Source organism: Ceratosolen solmsi, unplaced genomic scaffold, assembly GCF_000503995.2.
Source record: "Ceratosolen solmsi marchali unplaced genomic scaffold, CerSol_1.0 scaffold39, whole genome shotgun sequence".
In the NCBI taxonomy this organism is placed as follows: Eukaryota; Metazoa; Arthropoda; class Insecta; order Hymenoptera; family Agaonidae; genus Ceratosolen; species Ceratosolen solmsi.
The window spans coordinates 2,235,084-2,257,718 of NW_011948433.1; the positions used below are offsets into that span (position 1 = coordinate 2,235,084).

The 22,635-nt window shown below is 40.5% G+C and overlaps 4 protein-coding genes across 10 annotated transcripts in view; 2 read left to right on the forward strand and 2 right to left on the reverse strand.

Annotated features, from left to right (window-relative positions):
• Positions 1-10,425, reverse strand: part of Orp8 (Oxysterol-binding protein-related protein 8) — a 12,247-nt gene extending 1,822 nt beyond the window's left edge. Inside the window, 15 exon segments of the mRNA XM_011502477.1 lie at positions 2-116; positions 319-486; positions 582-830; positions 911-1,036; positions 1,300-1,496; positions 1,914-2,010; positions 2,093-2,270; positions 2,813-2,991; positions 3,885-4,042; positions 6,732-6,950; positions 7,010-7,154; positions 7,378-7,679; positions 7,931-8,062; positions 8,143-8,341; positions 10,103-10,425. Coding sequence (XP_011500779.1) covers positions 2-116; positions 319-486; positions 582-830; positions 911-1,036; positions 1,300-1,496; positions 1,914-2,010; positions 2,093-2,270; positions 2,813-2,991; positions 3,885-4,042; positions 6,732-6,950; positions 7,010-7,154; positions 7,378-7,679; positions 7,931-8,062; positions 8,143-8,284 — 2,407 coding nt within the window. The 5' untranslated portion in view covers positions 8,285-8,341; positions 10,103-10,425.
• A 1,552-nt stretch (positions 10,426-11,977) lies between these two features.
• On the forward strand, positions 11,978-14,369 carry Dd (CTD nuclear envelope phosphatase 1-like protein dullard). 2 transcript variants are annotated; one of them, XM_011502478.1, is made up of 5 exons: positions 11,978-12,130; positions 12,210-12,276; positions 12,611-12,812; positions 12,898-13,115; positions 13,202-14,369. In XM_011502478.1, exons 1-5 carry the CDS (start codon positions 12,032-12,034, stop codon positions 13,345-13,347), a joined length of 732 nt encoding a protein of 243 aa, XP_011500780.1. In that variant the 5' UTR covers positions 11,978-12,031; the 3' UTR covers positions 13,348-14,369. The 2 variants fall into 2 exon arrangements, with proteins under 2 accessions (XP_011500780.1, XP_011500781.1); XM_011502479.1 differs by having other exon boundaries at positions 11,978-12,121.
• Positions 14,370-14,511: 142 nt separating this feature from the next.
• On the reverse strand, positions 14,512-16,519 carry Pex14 (peroxisomal biogenesis factor 14). The gene is made up of 4 exons (XM_011502480.1): positions 16,197-16,519; positions 15,679-15,996; positions 15,373-15,596; positions 14,512-15,292 (listed from the first exon to the last, which is right to left on the reverse strand). Exons 1-4 carry the CDS (start codon positions 16,245-16,247, stop codon positions 15,124-15,126), a joined length of 762 nt encoding a protein of 253 aa, XP_011500782.1. The 5' UTR covers positions 16,248-16,519; the 3' UTR covers positions 14,512-15,123.
• Positions 16,520-17,471: 952 nt separating this feature from the next.
• Rala (Ras-like protein A) lies at positions 17,472-21,580 on the forward strand. Of its 6 annotated transcripts, none has more exons than XM_011502482.1 (6): positions 17,472-17,635; positions 18,741-18,858; positions 18,942-19,150; positions 19,640-19,814; positions 20,119-20,235; positions 21,314-21,389. In XM_011502482.1, exons 2-5 carry the CDS (start codon positions 18,754-18,756, stop codon positions 20,233-20,235), a joined length of 606 nt encoding a protein of 201 aa, XP_011500784.1. In that variant the 5' UTR covers positions 17,472-17,635; positions 18,741-18,753; the 3' UTR covers positions 21,314-21,389. The 6 variants fall into 6 exon arrangements, with proteins under 6 accessions (XP_011500784.1, XP_011500783.1, XP_011500789.1 ...); XM_011502481.1 differs by having other exon boundaries at positions 17,472-17,627; XM_011502483.1 differs by lacking the exon at positions 17,472-17,635 and adding an exon at positions 18,088-18,250.
• Positions 21,581-22,635: the final 1,055 nt, after the last annotated feature.

The window sequence follows — 22,635 nt, forward strand, 5'->3', positions numbered from 1 at the left end:
GAAGAGCTGGCTGAATCGTGCGCTGCCTCGGTAATGGGATGATTGTTCGTGAGTTGACGCTTCGAAGATTTAAGGACCGAGAGCGACGAGCGCGATTCGGCAATCAATAGTGGAACCTAAAATTAAGCACGTGACACTTGCTTTAAAAAGTATGCGAAATGTTAAATCTCTCCGCTTTACGACTCTCGGATATTTTTACAATTGTAAATGAAATGTCGAAGGGAGGGCGGTTTGAGGGGATGTCGAGGTGGAGGGGGGGGGCGAAGTGGAGTTTGGTTTCGTTAAACGCCGACGATAAGGAATGGAATTACCGTATACCTGGCATTGAGGTTCCATCGATACAATACTGCCGGTGCGCATAATCGGCGTCTTGTGTCTTGTCTTAGTGCTCACGATGTAGTCGTGTTCGTACTGTACAACATCGTTTCTGGGGTCCCATGGACGGATATCGGCGTGGCGGTAAACCCAATTGCCCGTTATAATATCCTAAGTTTAAAAAAAAAAAAAACGATAATTCCGTTAAAGCTACGGCTTTTCGTCCCGTATCAAGGGCCGCCGCAAATACATAAGATAAGACACACTTGGACGAAGTACTTGGGTATCCACTCCTCGGCGAGCGACTTCCTCTCCTTAGCGCGCTCTCGTTGCGCCTCCTCTAGAATTGTTTTCGCCTCGGTCGCCGCCGTCTGATCGTCGTTATTTATCGCCTGCGTCACCGCCAGCCACAGGCGTTCGCTCTCAAATTCGCCCTGATACTCCAGGGGCACGGAATATTTCTTTAGTCTCGATTTGCGCACTTCGGGCGTCGGATTGAAAAATACGGCCTCTTGCTGCAAGGGCATCGTCATCGTTCGTTGAGATAAGACGGTATTAGGCTTGATCGCCGAAGGCTAATGATAACTATACTCACCCCGGTTCTTTTGTCCGTAATCACAATCTGACCATCCCAATAACCGTTTATCATGGCAAGCGTCTCCTTTCCCAGCTTTATTCGTCCAACTACCATATTTAATTGATCGGCGCCACCGAGGAATGGCTACAATGTCAAATACAAACCTTATTCCTTGCTTTTCATATTATCCTTTTCGTAAGGTAAGAGGCGGTAGAGGCTGGGTGAAGATGCAGGCTTAGGCAGATGGTGGGTAGAGTTGTGAGGATTTGGGATGTATGTGTTAGAGGGTAGATCGAGCATCGAATATTTGCAATGGCAATAAAAGCAATAAAAGCCCGACATTGTTCAAATTAACAAATTTGATATAAAAGTTAGCTAACTAAGTAAGTAACTCGATAAATAAATACCTTGATTTTAAATTCAAGTTCCGCGTGATAGCCAGTTTTCTCGCACGTGATATTGATTTTTCCTCCGAGCTCCATTGAAAGTGTGCCCATTAGAATTCCCTTGCAATGCGCATATGGAATCGTCATTGTGTAATCCTCTCCACGCGGCAACATTGTCAATATAGCAGCCCCATCGAGGACAGCGGATGTAGAATTTCCTTAAGAAAACAATGAGTAAAATGGCATTTTACGAGAAATGGCAACGATAAGGAGGATGCGAGGGTGTCAGGGAGTATTTCAATACCGACTCAAGGGTCGATCTGCCACTGCAATTTCCAAAAACAATTGAACAATCGTCAATAAAAATAAATCAACGTCGCCCTGGCTTATTGATTTAAATTGCAAGGAGATGTTGAGATAAGGTGTAAGGTGATTAATGCTTTTAAGACTTGGAATTGCACTGTAAATGTTGAAAATCCAAGCTTTGAGAATTGTGTGGGTACGTCGGTGATTGTAAATCACTTAAAATCTTCGTCACCGACGTGCATAAGATTCGGCTGCGTCTCAACTTTACATTTAAATTGACGAGATTGAATTACTTCGGCCATAAGATTATCATTAAAAATTCCTTTTACCGTAAAATTTGGATTTAGCGATAATTGTAGCACTGATTGTGAAGCCATCCTGTCGATTGGTAACGTAAAATCCGGATATGGGCGGATGATGGGAGAGCTGTCGGGTAGAAACGCGCTCTTTGAGAATTGTGACGCAAGGAAAATTTAACGCAAGGTGATAAATTATAGCGACTGATTACCTGCTCGGCCAAATAGAATGTGCGCGACCCATTGGGATGCTGCCAGTAGCAGCGGAATGTTTCGCCCAAAAGCGGATTGTAGGGCTTTTTAAGGCCCTGAGGTTTCTTGTAGAAACCGGACAGATACCACTTGACGACTCCTTTCATGCGCGTAAATGCGTCGTCCTCCAGCACCGCTCTATTTTTGTTTTTGTTTTTTTGTTTTTGTTTACATAATAAAATATTGTTTACATAATAAAGTGAAATTTTGTTTCATAATAAATAATACAAACATATTTTTTTTTAATCAATAACGGATATGAGGAAACTTCGCCATACCGTTAAATTCAAATTATAAACAAATGGTAATTATTTCTGGTCACGGAATACACGACTGAACAAGCTTTGCGATTGTAAGCTTGGATATACAATCTTGCCAAATTACGTCTATATTATTTTTTTATTTTTTATCTATATGATAAATTAACGTAGTCAAACATAAAAGTGCTACTCGGCGTGCGACTCCGAATCCCTTTGATTTTCGATTTTAATGAATAAATGAACGTGAAATTTCCTTACAAACATTGCGTTCAATTGTACCATTTAAGCGTTAAAATATCGAATGTTATCGATCCATGGATTCTCTAATCTCCGAGACTTGAAAAATAACGTAGACCTCGCTTAAACGTAAGCGAACGAATAATTGCATTATAAAGCATATAATAAGTGTGATTCGCTTACTGTGAAAGAAGATCTGCGTGGTAATAGGAATCGGCGAGTTTCTCTAAAAAAGATCGTGGCTCGAGGATAAAAGTCGGCAACACCACCTTGGACAGATCCATGCCCGGACGTACTTGCTTCATCAAGAACCAGATGAGCGACTTTTGCTCTTCCTGGAGTTCGGTAACCACTTCTCCAGCCTTACGATTGCAACGATACGGTGGCATAAACACATGCTTATGTTATTGAAAGTATTGAGAGCGAGGATGCCTTTGCTTTTTATCGAACAACATTCTTTTCACGGTATATAAATAAAAGAAAAAACAAGAAAAAACCGTGATCTGTAATGTCACTTTTATCCCGCTCTCTCCTACAACTCAATTTTTATATCTCAGACGCTATTAACGTACACGTAGTCGTCTATACAATCGAAAGCTTTTTCTATTCGTCGTGGACACGAGGGCCAAATCCTAAATCCCGCATAAATGTTGCGCTCCGCACATTTATCGCGCGAGAATCTATTAAGTGTATCGGAAAATTTCAATGCTTACGACATTGGCCACGAAATTCCTCTCGACGAATGATATGATTTAAGTGATCTGATTTTTACTTATCGCAAGCTATAATTAGACTAGGAAATATATAGCCATCGCCTTATGTAGGCCACGAAGCGTCATAAGCGCCGTAAAGCTACTAAATTTAAGGTAATAAGACATTTGATAGTGCGACTCTTCCATTAATTTTTCCCGGCATTTTTAGACTCTTAAGCCGTTTCTTGGATTAAAAATAGTGCCGCCCTCACGAAACAGATAAACTCGACATCTTTGCGCTGTTTTCCAATATCCGAATGATGGCAAGGGCCAGCGAGACCCGAGTCCGATCAGTGCACTCTGGTGAAAGTGTGCGAGCAAGGGCCTCGTCCCTCGTGCCCCCCCCCCCTCTAAATTAGCGGCGAATGATCGGCAGCGGCAAAAAAAAAATTTCATACAAGCGGCTGCGTGTGCCCAGCGTTACGTAAACCGGCGAAGTGATGGTGCGACGTAAGTCGCGCGCTACTAAATAAGGATAAGGTAGACTCAGTGTGGAAACTCACGGTGCCGAGGACTTCGTTCTCATTGGCAAGGTAGGGCGTCTCCTTGATCGTCTCGGGTTCCTCATCCTTCGGCTCATCCTCGGACTCGGTCTCGCTGGCGCTGATTTCCACGTCACCGGGCATCCCGTTTTCCGGCTGGCTGACGTAATCGTCGAGGTCTGCACGATGGCGGTGACGATGGTGATAGTGGTGGTGGTGGTGTTGATAAATCGGTGATGGTAGTGGTAGCGGTAGCGATGTCGGTGGCGGTGGCGGCAGTAACAGCGGCAGTGCCAACAGCGATGTCGGCGGTGGCGGTGGCGGTGGCGGTGGCGGTGGCGGTGGCGGCGGCGATGGTAGTAGTGATAGTGGTAGTGGTGGTGGCGGTGGCGGTGGCGGTGGCGGTGGCGGTAGTGGTAGTGGTAATGGTGGCGGAGGCGGCGGCGACAACAGCAACGGGGAGCCGTGCAAAGGATCTAGCTCGTGAACTACTCGGTGGCGAGGCTCGTGCGCCGCGGGTACGGTCATGCGGCGTCGCGCGGGACTCGAGCGGAAGTCGATACAGGAGGCTGGAGAGGCGGGCGACAGGAATCGTTCCCAGTAGGGTACGGCGTGACAGAGCTGTTGAAAGAGGGGTGTGGGCGAGGGACAGGGGCTGTGGGGTCCGGAATGACTGAGCGAGCCCGGCTCTGGGCAGGAGAGGAGGCGCCGCTGAGGCGACGAGGGACTCGGGGGCAGGTAGCGGCTGAGGACGATCGAGGGTGGCTGCCGAGGCCGGATGTCCGACTCCATCGCTGGTGGTCGGACACGTGCAAGAGAGTGCCAAGATGATCAGACTGGGGACCGACTGATCGGGCGACCCCTACGGGAATGGTAGGACAAGCGAGGTTCGCGAAGGTTATCGCTGCCCTCGACTTATCGCGCAATTTCCCGTGGAAACCGGGCTCCATGGGCCCGTTAGGGTCTTGTTTGCTCTTAATTTTTTTATCCCGAGTAGGTTGAAAGCACTGTCACTAGAAGCTGAAGCTACATTGTCGTTACATTTTACTTAACGATTTTAACGACGAAGCAGGGGAATGCGTATTTTCTTTTGCAACTTGCTATTGCCTTGCCAATACAGACAATGTTTGTGACACTCGTTTCAATTTACTTTGGATAATTAGAGCCAAATAGAGGAATTCGTTCATATAAAAGCTTTCTACCAACTTTTATGTTACACATCGTTCAAATTGTATTATTTTTTTAATAAAAAATCATCTACTAAATGACCCTTTTCCTTTCATTTTACATTATAACTGTAGATTGAGAACAATTGACTGAATGTTAAACATGTGTGTGTATATAACTTCAATGTCACTGTAAGTTTAATTAAGGTACGACCTCTTCTTACTAATATATTGACGAAAAAATTTGCGACTATAATTTTATTATTTTATGTAATCGGCTATGTACATGTCATTCATGAAAAGTAATTTCCTCTTTGTAGTTTCTTATAATAAATTGTAAAATTCTAAAAATATTTCATGATTCATGATCAAAATGATTATAATTTATTAATAAGGAACCGACACGAACATTTTTAAATTGTAAATAAAAAAAGAAGAAAAAAACCAATGAAATCCGTGCTACTTTAAATTCCATCGAGTACTTGTATTATTGTCATTTGTTTGTACAATGCAAATTACTAAGAAAATATTCGACTTATACTCGTACTAAATCTCAAAATTTATTGTCGATTTCTCAAACTTTTTCAAACAATCTTTTATTACGTATATGATAAAGATTATTTATCGATAAAATCTTGGTATTTTAGGTAAACAATTATTGAAAAAAAAAAAAAATAAATAAATAAAAAACACATGGCATTTAAAAATTCGTTACTTTTTTCTTAATCTGTCTAGTTACGATCAATATAATAAATATGATTTTGATAATGATTAAGATGACGTACGTTACTCTTTATAAATTAAATGACGTAAGATAAATAAAATTTTTTCATAATTCATCCGTATTGCTTCTGGATAATAAAAGAAAAATTTTCTATACCTTAGGGATCAGAAGAATTAGTATTTTAAATTCAATTATCAATGTAAAAAAAAAAAGAAGGTTATTTTAAAATATTTAAACAGTTTTCATAGACAATGTGTATTAAAATATTAAAAGTAATGTACTAGAAATATCTACTATAATTATAAGAAGTTTTAGAAATAAAAGTTAAGTTTGTGAACAACTGAGTCATAACATAATTAACAAATACACTTATACAAATTATTCAGTAGAAAAAGTTAGTCTAAATCGACTATCTGTTACCACTGCAGAATACTCAAAGTTTTAATTATTCATAATAATGACAACTTTCAGTTGAAATTGAAAATATAAGACTATTTAAGTGTGCAATGACGAGTACTACATTTTATCTATACTGTTCATTTACAATAATACAGCCAAGTTAAAGTCTTATCGACATTAGCTACTAAAGTTTTTTATTTCAATTTTACACATCTCATTCGTTTTATACGTATAATTCTTAATTCACTTTCGTTACGAACAAGGGCGAACGTTGATTAAAAACTTCTGGTTCGCGTATACGAGGAAACAAATTGGGAAAGCTTTTACATAGATATTATTCGTACCTTTTACTTATCTTTTTCTTGTTCTGCTAACAATGCAACATTCGAAAATAGGCGATGAATCGTTTATTATAGTGTCAAATGGATAAAAATTGAGCGATAAACACACTCATACATTTTTCTCGTATACACATTAAGCAGAATAAGAAGAAAGCACAACTGACGCGAATAATCGAATAGTTTTACTTAAATACACAGAGTTTCAGAATGTATTTAAATAAAGAAATTCAATTCATACCATGTTCGAAGTGCTTCTCGTAGTCTGCTTCGCTCCACTGTGTCTCATGAGTGGTCGTAGAATCGTGTTGGGGAGATCGAGGTAGCACACTCGCTGACCTAACTATCAGCGAGGAGCAACGAAGTGACAATTCCAGTGCATCGAGCCAGCATTTGCCTGCAGCTTGGGACGGGGCTCTAAATATAAGATAAGACGTTGGCAGTGGCTGTACAACAGCACCTGAAACATAAAATATATTGAAACCATTTGTTTATAAGAATATGACTCATTTATATTACCAATGGCTTCCTTTTCTGGTCCACGAGGCGCCCAGATCGATTGCTCGAGTGGATGAAACAGTTTAAAGCAGAATCCGTCCTTTTTACTGGGTCGCTCGATCACTTGGCAGGTATTCAATAAAACGGTACCGACCCAATGATTACTCTATAAGAAGATGGTATACAGATAAGAAGATAAGTTATATCGATAAGATAAAGATAAAGGAATATAGGCAAAATATAGATAAGATAAGAAGATGGCAAGATACATTGTCATTGAGAGTTACAAATTGTATGCGATCGATACTTGGCACGTATGTCTTGTAGAAAAAAGAAAACAGGTAAAAAAAAAGGGAAAAAAAAGGGAAAAAAAGGGGGGAAAAATTTACCTTTATCTTAGGGCTCTTGTATAAAAGCAATAGCCCAGGCTTTAAAATGCACCATAATTTAGTCCAACTTTTCAGCGTCCCTCTGACTTTGAGCCAATCGCTCATAACAACCACCGTTGGATCTTTTAGTGAATTAAGAAGTTCGTCCGCCACTCTTTTCTTCTCCATTCTGTAAGTTTTACGCTGTGCCTTATAAGATTCTTTTCTGGTTAATTTGCAACCGGAATCGCCTATTTTTTCTAGTTGACCATCGACTTTTGGACTATGTTCCCCCGTCGTTGATGAAACGGAACTAACCAAGCCTGAAAATAAATGAGAAATCATTAGAGAAATCAATAAATAAATGAATATTAATCGTTCCCGAAATTATGTCTCACGCAGAAATTTCCTATTAATGCTTAAATTAGGTTCGCTTTGGAACAGACGGACAGAAGACATTTGGCTTGGTAAATTGTTAGCTACCGCGCTCATGGCATCTTATCTTATCTAATAGCTTTAAGTGGCCATTGCGCAAGGTGCGCATTAACTTTAATTTATCTAATTATCAATTTACCTGGAGATAAAGGCGGTGCTTGTCCGTCGACCCAAGTGCCACTGTTTGTTACCAGCGATTCTGAAGAAGGAGGCTTGGCTAACAACGGCTGAGCTTGACTGCTTCCACGACGAGAGCGACGATCCTCTGTAGCTAAGTTAATCGACAAGTAAGTCGCAAAACTAGAAAAATATTAGGGAAAAAAAAAGTATGTACTAAGGAGGAGTGCTCACCTGACACGGATCTAACAGTACCGGGAGGTGTCATAGTTTTCAATACATCCCCGGCTATATTACCCACCGACGTCGAGTGAGACTCTGACTGTGTTCTGCGGCTATGATCTCCCCCAGGTACCATGATTGGTTGAGAATTCATAACTTGGCAGACGGCTTAGCTTTATCTTTAGCTAACTCGACACAAAGTCTCGTTCACCTATAATAAGCAAGCACAGAGCTAAGAAGCCCAGCCAAGCGTCCATCAAAGAGTAGTAGAGAGCACATTAATCACCAGTCTAGCCGAGTAGCCAAAGGAGGATTGATCGCTTGTCCCGTCTTTTCCCACATCAATAAATAAACATTAGACACATTCTAGCATCGGGCCATTAACGCCTGCATTGCAATTCATAACGTAGCGCCACGTTAAGCACGTAATCGAAATCCCCTTGAACGTCCAGCGTTCGCGCAATATCTCGACATCCACTCGAGGCTAGACGAGGATAGCGGCGGGGGTGAGGGAGGGGGCAGGCACGAGAGCACGGGAGCACGACGACAAATTAATGTATGTTATTAGCGCATTGAAGCGTTCGATGATTTTTAGAAAAGACAAGGAGCGCGGTGCCGACTTCCGGCACGGAGAATCGCGAATCGACTTCCACCGCCTCTTCGCCGATCTGCGACTGAGAAATCGAATAAATGTGAGAATATCTGTCTCACATTGCACGTCTCGTCCTTCCACTTCCTAAAAGCGCGAGCGCGCACGCCCGGTTCGCCTTCGTCTGCTACTTCCAGCGGTTCTGTCTGTCACTGGTAAAACAGCTCGCGAACGAGCGAGAGAGGACGATGAGGAGGAGGAGAGGAGAGGAGAAAATGAAGGAGACGAAGGAGGAGCTCTCGAGGAGCTTACGTAGTTAAACGACAGCAGACCAGATGACGAGAGAGATGAAGCCGATGTACGCAATTGCGCCTACCACCGATACGCGTGAGCGAGCGCGCGCGCCCGTACGCACATTCACGCGCGCGCACGGACGCATGTACAGAGGCACACAAAGCAGAAACCCGACGTTCGCGACGTTTAATTGTCAGCTGCTGCTGCTCGGACATCCGATCCAGTATTCTCAGAATGATTCGAGTCCACACGGGAGACGGATTAAACATGCGTTGCTCGAGTGCCGATGTTCCGTGATTTTTCCCATACGCAGCAGCCGGGGTCGAGCGCTCGGAGAGTAGCGGCATTTACATGGCCAGTAACAATTTTTCGCCGAGATACCGTATTATCGCTCCTTGATATCGCGGACAGCGCACACGTACGGAGGATCTCCCGTCTTAAGATATTCGGGCATATGGAGTTCCGTGCGCTACGCAACTCCCAGCCTGTCTGCGTCTACGTACACGTAACCGCGCATTAGCGCTCATACACACATCGACCTATTCATTTATTTACGTCGATATATTAAGTCGTGGCGCGCAACGCTGGCGTGTGCTGCGTTTAATGCACGCGTAGCCCGCAACCCCGACCTGGCGGGTGTCGGGGGTAGAGTGCGGAGTCCGGAGCCCGGAGTCTTTGGCTAGCGAAATCGTCGATATCTTGGCGTATGAGGCTGTGCGTGCGTGCGTGCGTGCGTGCGTGCATGTGCACGTCCGTAAGCGAGGCGGCGACTTAAGCGGCATTAAGTTAATTATATCAATGATGTTGAGATGCGTCCCGACATGTCAATTAATCAATGATTAAGGAAGGTAGCTTGCGAATTAATTCCATTCTTCCTCGTACGTAAGCTCACGCTCGTACGATCGCTGCGATATAGTGATCCAACGATCTACAGCCATCAAATGCTAATGAGGTTGCAACGTGCTTTGTAAAATGCTCGGCGTTACATCCATATGATAAAAACATTGTGCAGTACCCCAGGATCTCGGACGTGCTGGTGTAAAAGCGTAGTAATAAAATATTATTGCAGTATTGACTAATGATTCTTACGGATGAAAAACGTGTCTTCAAGTCCTAGGAAGCAGAAAAGCTCGTAAGTGCCATGGCGCTCCTCGTGCGAGAACCAATTATCAACGACCGTGAGCACGGGGATGTTTGTTACATTAGTAACGTAAGAGGCGAAGACGAAAGGTAAACGATGCCGCGTCGAAACAATCGGTTAGCGCGGAATGCAAGAGCACAGTGTATGATATTTGACAGCTCTCCTCCTCTTTCTCCATCCCCTCTCTCGACCAATAAAGCTATCGCACACTCGCTCCTGCTCTTCCGCCGTTCTATCTCTCTTGCACCGTCTCGCCTTCGCTGGCGCACTTCTTTCCCCCCTGCGAACGCGTGCGCGCGCGAGCGCGCGCGCACCCACGTATGCGCTGTGTAGAAACTGCACACGACAAAATATTGGGTCGATCGACGAAAGATGGCGGCTGCTGTGAGTTTGAATCGCGTGCACAGGGGCAGCAAAGTGTAGTGTAGCCAGTCGCGACAAAGACAGATGGATAGATAAGATAGGGGCGCGCGCACCTATCCTCTCTCCCGGCCGTGCCCGCTACGTGCTGGCTACAGTACGACGAAGATAGATAGAGAGAACAAGAGAGAGAGAGAGAGAGAGTGAGAGCCAGCACGCGGAGCGACAGCGGCGACGGCGGCGTGGTGTAGTCGCAGTGGTGGTGGTGGTCGTTGGTCGTAGTAGCAGCGACGGAGGGGGCGGGGGAGGCCACCAGAGAGAGAGAGAGAGAGTGTGTGTGTGTGTGTGTGTGAGAGAGAGCGCGCGCGTGTGTGTGTGTGTGTGTGTATATAAGAGAAGTAAGTCGACGACGTGGGGATCGCTAGCGGCGTTGGCGCCGTACTCCTAATCTCAGTGCCGAGTAGAGCGACCCGTCGTCTAGGGTAGAGTTTTAGGCTCGTGCACTCAGGTGTAAGCCGTTCGCCGCGCGGTGATCTGCCCATGTACGCGCGCGCGACCAAGGTGCCGAGCGATCCGTTCGGCGGCTGTTGTAGCGCGCGCATCCACTCGTCGTCCAGGGCGTCGGTGGGAGGCTGAGCCTGAAGACGTAGGTGGGACGTGACGAGTCCGCGTGAGGAGGGCGAGATGAGAGCCGAGCCGAGCCGGGTACTCGGGGTGCAGTGTCGTCGCCATGAAGACGGTGACTGGGTCCACGGTAGCGCGCAGCGGCACCAACGGCAGCGACTCGCGGCCTGACGAGCCACCGCTCGTCCCCCGGACACTTGGCGCTAGTACGGCCGGCTGAGCCGTGGGCCAACTTTCGACGTCGTCATCGTCCTCGGCACTAGGGGCGCCATCGCTCGTAGCGACACGCGCGCGTACACAGGGACACATACCTCCCGGACGCTCCACGGCTCCACGCGCGGCACGCGAGCTCCACGCCGGAAACCCCCTCGAGTCCGCGAGCATACGTGTTCTCCTCCTCCTCCTCCTCCTCCTCCTCCTCCTGCTTTTCCTCCTACGCCTCTCTCCCCAAGTCCCCTCATCCTTTTACTCCTCCTCCTCCTTCTCCACCTCCACGTACCCTCTTATCCCCCTACTCCCTCTGCCGTCAATAGAGAGCGCGTTTGTTTATAATATCAACATGCTTGTGTAACACGACGTCTACAAGGACGTCGGCGACAAAGTTGTTAAAAAAGACGCGTGCGCGCTCGCGCGCGCGCGCCCCCGCGCTGTTCTGTGCACGCGTGTGTGAGGAGTGAGCGCGAAGGAGAGAGACGGAGACACTTGCACGTCTTTCTGCTAGCAATTACCTTAGGACTGTGAATGTTTGGCTACGAAGACGACGTCGCCGAAGGTTGATTGCGTCCGCGCGCGCTCGCGCGGAAAGACACTGACGACGATATCGGGGAGTAATAGAGGGAAAGCGCCGAGGAGCCGGACTTTGAGGCCCGGTGCAAAAAAAGACTGCTAGAACAATGCTGAAGCAATTGCAGATGGGGATGAGAGGTTTTCTCTTGTTGGCCGCCCGTGTGTGGACCTGCATTTGCTTTCTACTGAAGAAGCAGGTTAGAGCCGTAAGTAGGTGCCAAGCACCTCATTTGTTACTCTTTGTCGATAGATTAATCAGCAATGTGATTGTATTTCTCTGTACAGATCTCGCAGATGCAACCGATTAAATATGAAATCTTCCCCTTATCTCCGCTATCCAGGCACAGACTGAGTGAGTAACTTTTAGAGATGTTGAGGCACTAGCTGCGCAACAGGTCATTGCAATTTCATTCGTTGTTCAATGTCATTGTCTTAGCATTGGTTTAGTAAGATCGGTTAATGTAAGAATGCGTTCGATTCGTGTGTGCGCCCATGGCTTTATGATTAGCATTTGTTCTTTAACACCTGACCGATTGTGTAACTTTGATTGACTTTGACTCTTGAGTTTGTTGCCAATGACTTGGTCAGTTGCAAAATAAATGCGTATATTAAATGCTTAAAGATATCGGTGCTGGTGAAAGGATAGAAACGAATGTACTTAAGTATAATGTTTGTATAATTTTCAGGTATTGTAAAAAGAAAAATTCTTGTGTTGGATTTGGACGAAACGCTCATTCATTCTCATCACGACGGAGTTGCGAGGCCTACGGTCAGACCCGGCACTCCTCCTGACTTTATTCTTAAAGTGACGATAGACCGACATCCGGTTAGATTTTACGTTCATAAAAGACCTCACGTAGATTTTTTTTTAGATATTGTTAGTCAATGGTGAGTATACGTTGTACGTCGAGTGCACTATTAACGTAATAATTTGAAGCTGACTTGTAATTAAGATTCCCGATGCTTTGCGAAGGTACGAACTCGTTGTGTTTACGGCTTCGATGGAAATTTATGGTGCTGCCGTTGCTGATAAATTAGATGACAACAGGGGAATACTGCGGCGCAGGTACTACAGGCAGCATTGCACGCCTGAAATGGGTTCCTATACAAAGGATTTGGCTGCTATTTGTTCTGATTTAGCATCGGTCTTTATACTGGATAATAGCCCTGGTGCTTACCGAGCTTATCCTCGTAAGTAAACTACCTCTCAGCCTCCGCTGAAACATACAACTCACACGCGTTTTATGATGTAATGTTATTTCTTTGCCCCTCTACAGATAACGCAATACCTATAAAGTCGTGGTTCAGCGATCCAGCTGACATCGCACTTCTAAGCTTACTTCCAGTGCTCGATGCTCTTCGTTTCACGCAAGACGTTCGTTCGGTACTATCGAGAAATCTACATTTGCATCACACTTGGTAGCACAATCCTAGTACAATGTTTATAAAGAGCGAGGGAGAAGTGATACATTAAGAAAGTGCTGCTTGTTCGGCCCACACAAAAGTCCTATCAGCGGGCGCGCGTGTTACAGAATCGTCTGAGAATACGTGCGATTGTCTGATTGTCGACGGATGAACTCGATCCCTAACTGCAATGCCACTACACCTCAGCACAAAACATCCTGAAAGATATTTTCTCTCTCAAAGCATATATTGAGTCAAGACACGAAATCAGCCATCTAAATTACTTCACAAATGTATTAGCCAAAGATTCGAGTTATTTTCTTTGGAATGCTATATGGAGCGTCATTTCTTTGTCTTATCGTGACTCGCCAAATGTATATTTTTGTGTATGTTTTAGATCCTGAGTATAATTTTGTTTGTCTCTTTTTACTACGTAGAATTATTGTAGGAAGCACACGAGCGAGAGACTGTAATCTCTAAGTACAATGCTTTTATAACGATTGTACATTGTTTGATCTAGGATGGCTAAATGAGTTGCTGTAACTCACTGTATCAGTGAGGCAGCTATTTTGATTATATTGTAATCTAAAAAGAATATTAATACATCTAATAAAAATAATTATTCAATCTGAGAAAATATTTGATTCGATTGGATATTGATTATGAAAATAATTAGTTTACACCTTGTTCATGTGGCAAATGCACATGCGCTATTATACTCTAATATAATAATAGTAATTATTGCATGAAATGTAAATACCGAAGTATAAACTGTAGAGTATGTATGTTTGATTCAGTTATTACTGATTAAATTTCATAATTAACCTAAGCTGTTATGATTGGATACTATACACGTATGTATGCATGTATGTATGTGAATTACATTTGCAAACGAGCATACTTGGATGCGTTGGTACACATGAATAGTGCGAGCAAAAATAAACATTTAATTAGCTATTTACTTTTGTTTCAAGATATTCAGCGTGTACACGTTCATTGGATAAAATTCCTTATTGTTTATTGTTAGAGATCAATTATATATATATATATATATATATATATATATATATATATATATATATATATATATATATATATATATATATATACATATATATATATATATATAATTGAGTAATCAATTTAATATTCAGACATAAAAACCATTTGCTAGAAAGAGAGAGATTTTAATTATCACTACCTATTTTCGTCAATAAAAAATTTTAATTCTTAATTGTTTATTTACATGAGAGGAAAGCATGAAAAATAAGACAAATGGTGTGAACTTTCCAAAGATAGATGAAATATTTTGATACAATGTACAAAAATAATTAACTTTATCACGACTATGAGATACAATGACACTCAATTAACTTGTATAAAAATGCAATATGTACCCACTTCAAATTGTATTGTTCAGTTAGAATAAAAAAAAAACAAGTTTTATTTTTTTATTTATTTTTTTTTTTTTTTTTTTTTTTCCCATTTCAATTCACCTTTGCTTAGAAAACATGAAGCATTGGAATACGTTTTCTATGTATCGTACAGATACGCAGAATATAAAGAAATAAAAAAAAATTGCCCAACATTTAATTGTAACCATTTTTATCAGACACACGTGTTTGACACACCCAACTTATACGCATAAAGCTTATCTCATCAAAACTAGAAAACAACTCGCTCTTGCATTATCTTACATCGTACAAACTTGGAACATCACTCGAATAATAGTAATTATCGAGTAATATAATTGTTAAATGTGAAGAATAGTCCAAACTTATAGAACTTTAAATATTCATTCTTTGGGAGGGTCTTCTCGAATCATCTCTAGAGAACTGTCAGAATTATTAGTACTACTACCGCTTCCGGCGTCATCTTCTCGTTCGGTAGTTTTTTCTTGACCTTGGCTTGATGCTTCCAGTTGCCAAGATGGAATAGAAGCTGGTGCATTGGGAAATTGTTTCCTACGACGAGGCAATTTCAAAATATTTACAATTTAATTACTATAGAGTGGTTATACACCAAGGAATTTAGAAATATTCACCTCGATAGCAAGAGAGACTTTAAACTAGCCAAGTCTTGTTTCAATTCGTGAACAAGCTGAGGTACAGATGGATCCATTATTTGATTTTGCGTTAATTGCTGAACGTCGCTTTTAACTTGATTTATAGACTCTTTTACATGCTGTATATTCTTATCCAATTCAATCACTGGATCCTTTGGTGGATCTTTTTTCTTAGATCCGAACAATAACGGATGTATAACTTTCTACAATTGAGTAAATTACAAACTGAACAAAGAATTGGATTTTCATTATGAATTAGCCAATTATGTCAATAATTAATCGTACCTTATAGAACCAATAAACGCAGTAACAGCTAGCTGTAATTATAGCCACTCCGTTAAAAAATTCTTTAATTTTGTAAAATAAAGTTGGCTGGAGAATTTGCGAATAGTTCGAATGTACGGGTCCTTCCAGCATTGGTATAACAGTACAATCGCTTTGATTGTAACCCAGTGGACCATTGTTAGTCCCGACCGATGCAAGCTCGCATGCTCTTTGGATTTCTCTGCTCGTCAATCCCTTACTTTTCAGAAACTTTTGTTTCTGATGAACAGGACTAGAAGAGACTTTTGGATTTTGCAGGAACTTAACAGCTGTATTTACCTTGAATAGAACATGATCTCTTCATAATAGGAATTACAATTAAAAATTGCAATTATATTCATAATGCGAGGAAGGTAGAATAAGCAAATAAAAGTTTGCTTCCCCTTCCATGCGTGGATACCATTTTATTTACAGAGCCAAAGCTAATATTAAGCGAAAATTACTTTTACTCGGAGAAAATTGCATACATATATACTTACAAGATTCTCTCGAATCGGAACATGAACGTCGGTTGCGCTTTGATTTTCCATTGCTTTATCAAAGAAAATCCTTAAAGATACTGTGACGAACTTTCAAATCACTCACGTACATAAGAGCCGCATGATTACGCAATGACCGATGACAGTTCAATGTGTAAATACTTAAGTAAAAAGACGAAACGGAAAATAAATGCGAAAGAAATGGAAGACTATGTCGACGAGGCCCCTACACCACTGATCAGAGCGACGGTAACGACGTGACTATGATCATGCAAACGCCTAGTAATACACACGCAAATCCATCCGTCGACACATGCGTGAACGAGCGCGCGCGCCCGCGCACCCGCATGCACGCACGATCGCTAACGCATGTATGCGTACGCCTATGAAGAAGACAATAGTTCGCTCCCTGGGTGATTTGTCATCGGTCTGGCGATTGACCCGTACGCAGGTGAAATATAATTCGGCGAGGGATCTGCATTATCGGTCGCTGCATACAAAGAGAACCACGTGATCGCGCGCGCCAACGAATAACTCCTTACTAACGTGACGTTTAATGTGAAAATTCGCAGAGTACCGAATAAGCTGCGCGTAGCCTGATATTTTCAAAATATTCGTACGACGCCGCAATTGCATGCACAGCTGCAAAATTAACTGCAATGCCAGCGTAATCTTTATGTCCTTGCGCCATAAAAAGAGAAATATTCGAACAATGGAATATATCGTGAAAAGGAAATGAATAAAAAAAGGAAACAAACAAACGAGCGATTAAAGCATCGAGGAGGGCAAAATATAAACATGCGCACTCGCTGGATTATAGAAAAGGCCTTGGAGCAGGCCGACATTTGCACCAGGGCGTTTTATATTTTAATTTTTTTTTTTTTATAATGGCCAATTAATTAGCCATGTGGAACACAAGTAGGAGGATAGAAACTTTTTTGTCTCTTGCGCGGCACTGCACCGCCGAGAAAGAGAGAAAAGGGCAGGGGGCATTGCGTCGGCAAACGGCGCTCGCCCTCGATATCGAAACGCATATGAGTAATATATATATATATATATATATATATATATAAGTATGTATATACATGATTGGGTGGGTAGGTGGGTTGGTGGGTGAGGTTGGAGCGACGAGGGGCTGAGAGGTAGGCCATCGTGAGTCGACGGAGCGGCGACGGCAACGGCGGTAGCGGCATAATACTCGCTCAGGAAGGCGCCGTGGGAGGAGGAGTAGGAGGAGGAGAAGGTGGCAGCGATGAGGCAGCGATGAGGCAGCGATAGTACGTGTGTACGAAGCACTTAGTAGCGCAGTATTCGTAGGAGCGACGGATTCGTTCGCACATTGACTTGGCTATTTTTCAGTTTCATTTCGTCTCTTCGCGTATATCCTGCGCGCTCGCCTCGCACCTGGACAGCCGGTGGTGTGTATTAAAGGTACGAAGGTACGCGATTACTGTCGTTCAGCCTACTCGTTACAATAAGATTGACGGGACGGCCACTCGCTGCCGTCCCTACGACGTAATACCACCTGGCCCAGCCGAAAAACCGAAGGAACGGTTACTAGCCGGGCGTGTGTGCACCTGCTGTTGCCCTTGCAATTGACGTACGCACCGTGGCTCATCCCCCTCGGCTTATTCTCTCTCTCGAGTGCAAGAGCGTGTAAAAGGCGTTTTATGGAGATTCGTGGAGTGCGGCCTACATTTATTCTCCGGTCGTATTTTATGGTATTTGGTCTGTCGTTTGTGGGGAAGAAAACGGCGTGAAGGACACGCTACCTTACGCACGATAATACCTCGCCGAATCTGTTTTTACGCGCGCGCTTTTCCTGCTGTGCGTGCGTGCGTGCGTGCGTGCGTGCGTGCGTGCGTACGTACGTGCGTGCGTACGTGCATGCGTGAGTAGCGACCGTGTGTGTATGTCCGGTAGCGCGACTACCGCTGCGGCACCGCCTTTTCCCATTCTTCACACGACTCTCTCGTACACGCCCTTGATTTGTCCAATTATTACTATAAAAGATAAGATCGGAAAACTTCATCGTAGCCTAGAAAGTTTGACAGGTAAAAGAGTTGCGATAAAGAGTTTGAGAATTGCCTAAGAAAATGGAAAGAGACATCTGTGCATGTTTCATTTGTTTTTAACGTCCGTTACATTTTTTCATTTAATCTTACCGTTAAGTTTTTCCCTCTTGCTAATGATAACGTATCAGTAGATAAAAATACAAAGTTACGATTTTACGTAATAAAACTTTAATTCGATATGCTTGTCAGTTTTCGTAATCAAATTATTGCTTAATAATAATCGTCATGTGGCCCGTAACGTATGAGGAGTGTTTTAAAATGGTCTGATATGGTTGGTCTGCCGCAGAGATTTCTCATACTGACAACATAGTTAGCGTATCCTGTGCGAATTTATATCCTGTACATTTTGTATTGTTAGAGTAGCATCCAAGGGTAAAGGAGCTCGTTTCCTTTGGATGGACTGGTATCTTGAGCTCTTTCTGATTTTACGGTAAGATAAACGATAAATTTGCATTGTTTTTAATTGTAGGGCAGTCGTGAAGATGTCCAAAAAACCAGGAGCTGCTCAGGCTCTACATAAAGTGATTATGGTTGGAAGCGGCGGTGTAGGAAAATCAGCATTAACGTTGCAGTTTATGTACGACGAGGTCATTGATATAATTTATAAATTTTATGTGAAATGAATTGTGCGCAATTAATATTAAATAACGGATATTTGTATGATTTGTAGTTTGTTCAAGACTACGAGCCTACAAAAGCTGATTCGTATAGGAAAAAAGTCGTCCTTGATGGAGAGGAAGTCCAGATAGATATATTGGATACCGCGGGTCAAGAAGATTATGCAGCCATTAGGGATAACTATTTTCGTAGCGGCGAAGGCTTTCTTTGCGTATTTTCTATAACGGAAGATGACAGTTTTCAAGCTACGCAAGAATTTAGGTATCGCTTTAGTTATTTCCACGATAAATAAGAGGATGATGTTGTAACGCATATTTATTTTTTTATTCAAATTAATGGATATTGGCGTAATGAAAAGCAATGATAATTTTGTACTTTCATTATTGGCTTGGACCGTCGCATTATAGTAACTGAAAAATATTTTTAAAATCAACGTTAATTAAATACCCGATAATCGATGACAGTTTCAAGATATTCGTACATCAAGACGATGGAAAATATTCCAGAGTGTCTTGAGGCACGAAATTAAAAGTGACCTGATGAAAAACTTTGTCTCCTTAAATATGAGATTTAAAAATCAAAACAACCACGTATCGATTACCTGTTGTTCGCGCTCGACGCATATATGCTAAGAATATATGATAAAATCTAGAAAATAATAATAGATTATTTATTACCCGAGAAAATAATAATACTTCTTTTTTCGTACATTTAAGTAACGATATTGGTTATGATTTTTCTGTTGTCCAGAGAACAAATTCTACGAGTGAAAAATGATGAAAACATTCCCTTTTTACTGGTGGGAAATAAGAGCGACCTCCAAGAAAAAAGAAAAGTTAGTTTAGCGGAAGCACAAGGCAGGTCACAGCAATGGGGAGTTCCTTACGTTGAAACAAGTGCTAAGACTAGAGAAAATGTCGACAAGGTATGTGTGAATATAAATCAGACTGGTTTTTTCATAGTTTTTGCATGCTTTTTATATAATGGCTGACTATTCGCTCTTGTAGAAGTTGATCAATGAATTATTTATCTAATTCTTATAAACTTTATTATTTATCTATTCTACTTTCTTCATTTTATACAAGCAAACATTTATTATATCTTTTACTTAGACACATTACCTTAATCATGTACATGCACAAGATATTTCTATTGCGACTGTGCTATTATTCATGTTCTTTATAGCATTTTGATTAAATGCTTGAAAAGCATCACTTGCACATTTCCAGGTATTTTTCGACTTGATGCGTGAAATACGGTCGCGCAAAATCGAAGATAAAGCAGCAAGTAATGGACGAGGCAAGGATCGAGCAAAGAGGAAGAAAAAGAAGTGTATTATTTTATAGGTTGGCCATTTGCACTTTTTTTACGTAAAAAAATTATTATAAATTCTCGTATTCACGCTACACAGCTTTTACAACAAACTGAAATTGTCATGCTTTCTTATTAAAAACAAAACAAATAAAAAACAAAAAAAAAAAAAAATCAACAATAATGCAATATGCAAGGAGAAAACGCTTAAATTCTTTCTATTTGCATTATAAAAATTGTTTTATTAAAATACGTGAATATTGGTGATGCTTGAATTGCTTTTATTTTAAACTTTACTTTAAAAATCATTCACGCTTTATATCTTTTAAATTTATATTTCTTATTTCTTTAATAAATATTTGTAGACATAATGAGCATTGTTTATTATTAAATTATGGCTTACAGCTTCAGAAGTATCTTGAACAATATTCATGGTAATTCAAAGCGTTGTAATATGTGTGCACCGACAATTATGTAAATTACTATTGAATTATTGAAGCATCAAAACTTTCATTAAATATTTAGAGATTATAATGATAATTGTTACTGACAACATTTTTTGCTCAATTTTCAGTTATAATTTGAATGAAATACAAATAATTCAATGCTTTCATCAAGCTTAATAAATAAAATGTAGAATTAAACTTTATTAATTCATAATATTCAAACTGTTTTTTTATTTTGTATTTCTATTGAAAATGAATTTGAATTGTATTTGTATTTGATGGGACGAGCGTTATAAACATAATTATAAAGTAAAAAATATATTGATTTAAACATTATGAAACATTATGAGTGTGTGAAATGAAATTTTTAGCCAAAAGCGTTTAGTTTACTTTTTTTATGGAATGCTCATGTACACGCATATATTACCCTATTGAAAAGTTTTCATTTTTCTTAATACATTGGAGAAAAAAGAAAAATATTGAAAAATAAATGGAAATTAAATTATTATAAATAGAGAAATATAATTATTTGCCAATTATTTATCTAAATTATGTTAAAATGACAATTGGGTTTTTTTTTTTTTTTTTTTTCCAAATAATTTATTGAAAACATTTTAAATCTTTAATCTTAGGATTACCGTTGAAATTGATAAACTATAAATTGCAGGTATTCTTTGATCTAATGCGCTCCATCGCTGATCGCAAGGCTCAGGAAAATCAAGGAGAATTAGGAGAACGAAAAAAAAAAGCAAGTTGTTGCAACGTTCTTTAACGAAAATGCAATTCGGCTTAATGGCCAAATGTGCTTGATTGAGGCACAATTCATCTTAATCGACGAGACCGTGATATTCGATACACGATTCATCCGATATTCAAATATCATTTTTCATTGGCAGCTCTTTTTCTCAACTAAGAGCAAAAAAATTTCTCGCCACACTTTTCCTCATTTTTGTTGCGCTTATATAATTTTGTTGTTTTTTTTTTTTTGTTTTTTTTTGTTTACAAATCACACACAGACAAGTGAAATAATGAGAAATGAGAAATTATCATATACAACATTGTTTTTCCATTTATTTCATCTTATTTGCTATTACGTAATTTTTAAGTGAACTCAATAATAAATTGTAACTTTTTCTTCTTTTTTTTTTTTTGTTAATAATATTTCGTATCTTTTAATTATATTTAATTTACTTTATTATTGGCGGATAATCAAAATTATTTTTTATTAATAAAACTATTAATTATTAAAATAATAATTTATATATAATAATATTATAATAAAACATAACTATCTAATTTTATCATTTTATTTTTATTTTATTTTGTTTTGTGCAAATTATCTCTACCTATAGTTATTAAAACGATTGTTTAATTTAATAAATTAATGATTTTTAAGAACATTAAATTATATGTACCAGTTTGAATTTCACCTGTCTGTGTATGAAATAGATTATACATAATTTTAAAGAACACAATATAAAATAGAAATTTAAATTCACGTGTATTAATAGTGATTGTCTATTATTCGCGAGTTCCTAGTTACACAAGGGAAAATGGCACGAGATCTGTTTGAATGATTCGTTATTAATTGATTGTAAATTTTTTTGTATATTTGTAGGGGAACGTATTCGCAAATACTTTTTAAAAAAATAGAGTTGCATTTTCATATCCATTCCTTATTCATAAATGATGAAAAATTATTGAAAATAATCGCGCAATTTCATCAAAGTTAACTATACGAAGCAAAATGTACAGACTGAAAAATTCAAAGGTTATGTTGAAATAAAATAAAGTAGACGTGCCTCCATGAGGCCATGAAAAAACATTGTAAAGTTATCGAATTATACTTACATTTTATATCATTAGTTGTTTTGATTTATCGTTCTTAATTAATAAGTGGTGTGGTTATGTACTGCTAAATTATTATAATTAGAAGGAAATGTTTGAGCTAATGTTTTTACAGGTGTAAAGCTATGTTATAATAGCTAA

Coding starts and splice junctions, on each gene's coding strand:
- Pex14 (XM_011502480.1), bottom strand. CDS start 16,247: ATGGAAAATCAAAGCGCAACCGACGTTCATGTTCCGATTCGAGAGAAT. Junction 15,597..15,678: donor GCGTTTATTGGTTCTATAAG/GTACGATTAATT, acceptor ACTCAATTGTAG/AAAGTTATACATCCGTTATT. Junction 15,293..15,372: donor AAGTCTCTCTTGCTATCGAG/GTGAATATTTCT, acceptor GCCTCGTCGTAG/GAAACAATTTCCCAATGCAC.
- Dd (XM_011502478.1), top strand. CDS start 12,032: ATGCTGAAGCAATTGCAGATGGGGATGAGAGGTTTTCTCTTGTTGGCC. Junction 12,277..12,610: donor GCTATCCAGGCACAGACTGA/GTGAGTAACTTT, acceptor TATAATTTTCAG/GTATTGTAAAAAGAAAAATT. Junction 12,813..12,897: donor TTAGATATTGTTAGTCAATG/GTGAGTATACGT, acceptor TGCTTTGCGAAG/GTACGAACTCGTTGTGTTTA.
- Rala (XM_011502482.1), top strand. CDS start 18,754: ATGTCCAAAAAACCAGGAGCTGCTCAGGCTCTACATAAAGTGATTATG. Junction 19,151..19,639: donor CAAGCTACGCAAGAATTTAG/GTATCGCTTTAG, acceptor TCTGTTGTCCAG/AGAACAAATTCTACGAGTGA. Junction 19,815..20,118: donor CTAGAGAAAATGTCGACAAG/GTATGTGTGAAT, acceptor GCACATTTCCAG/GTATTTTTCGACTTGATGCG.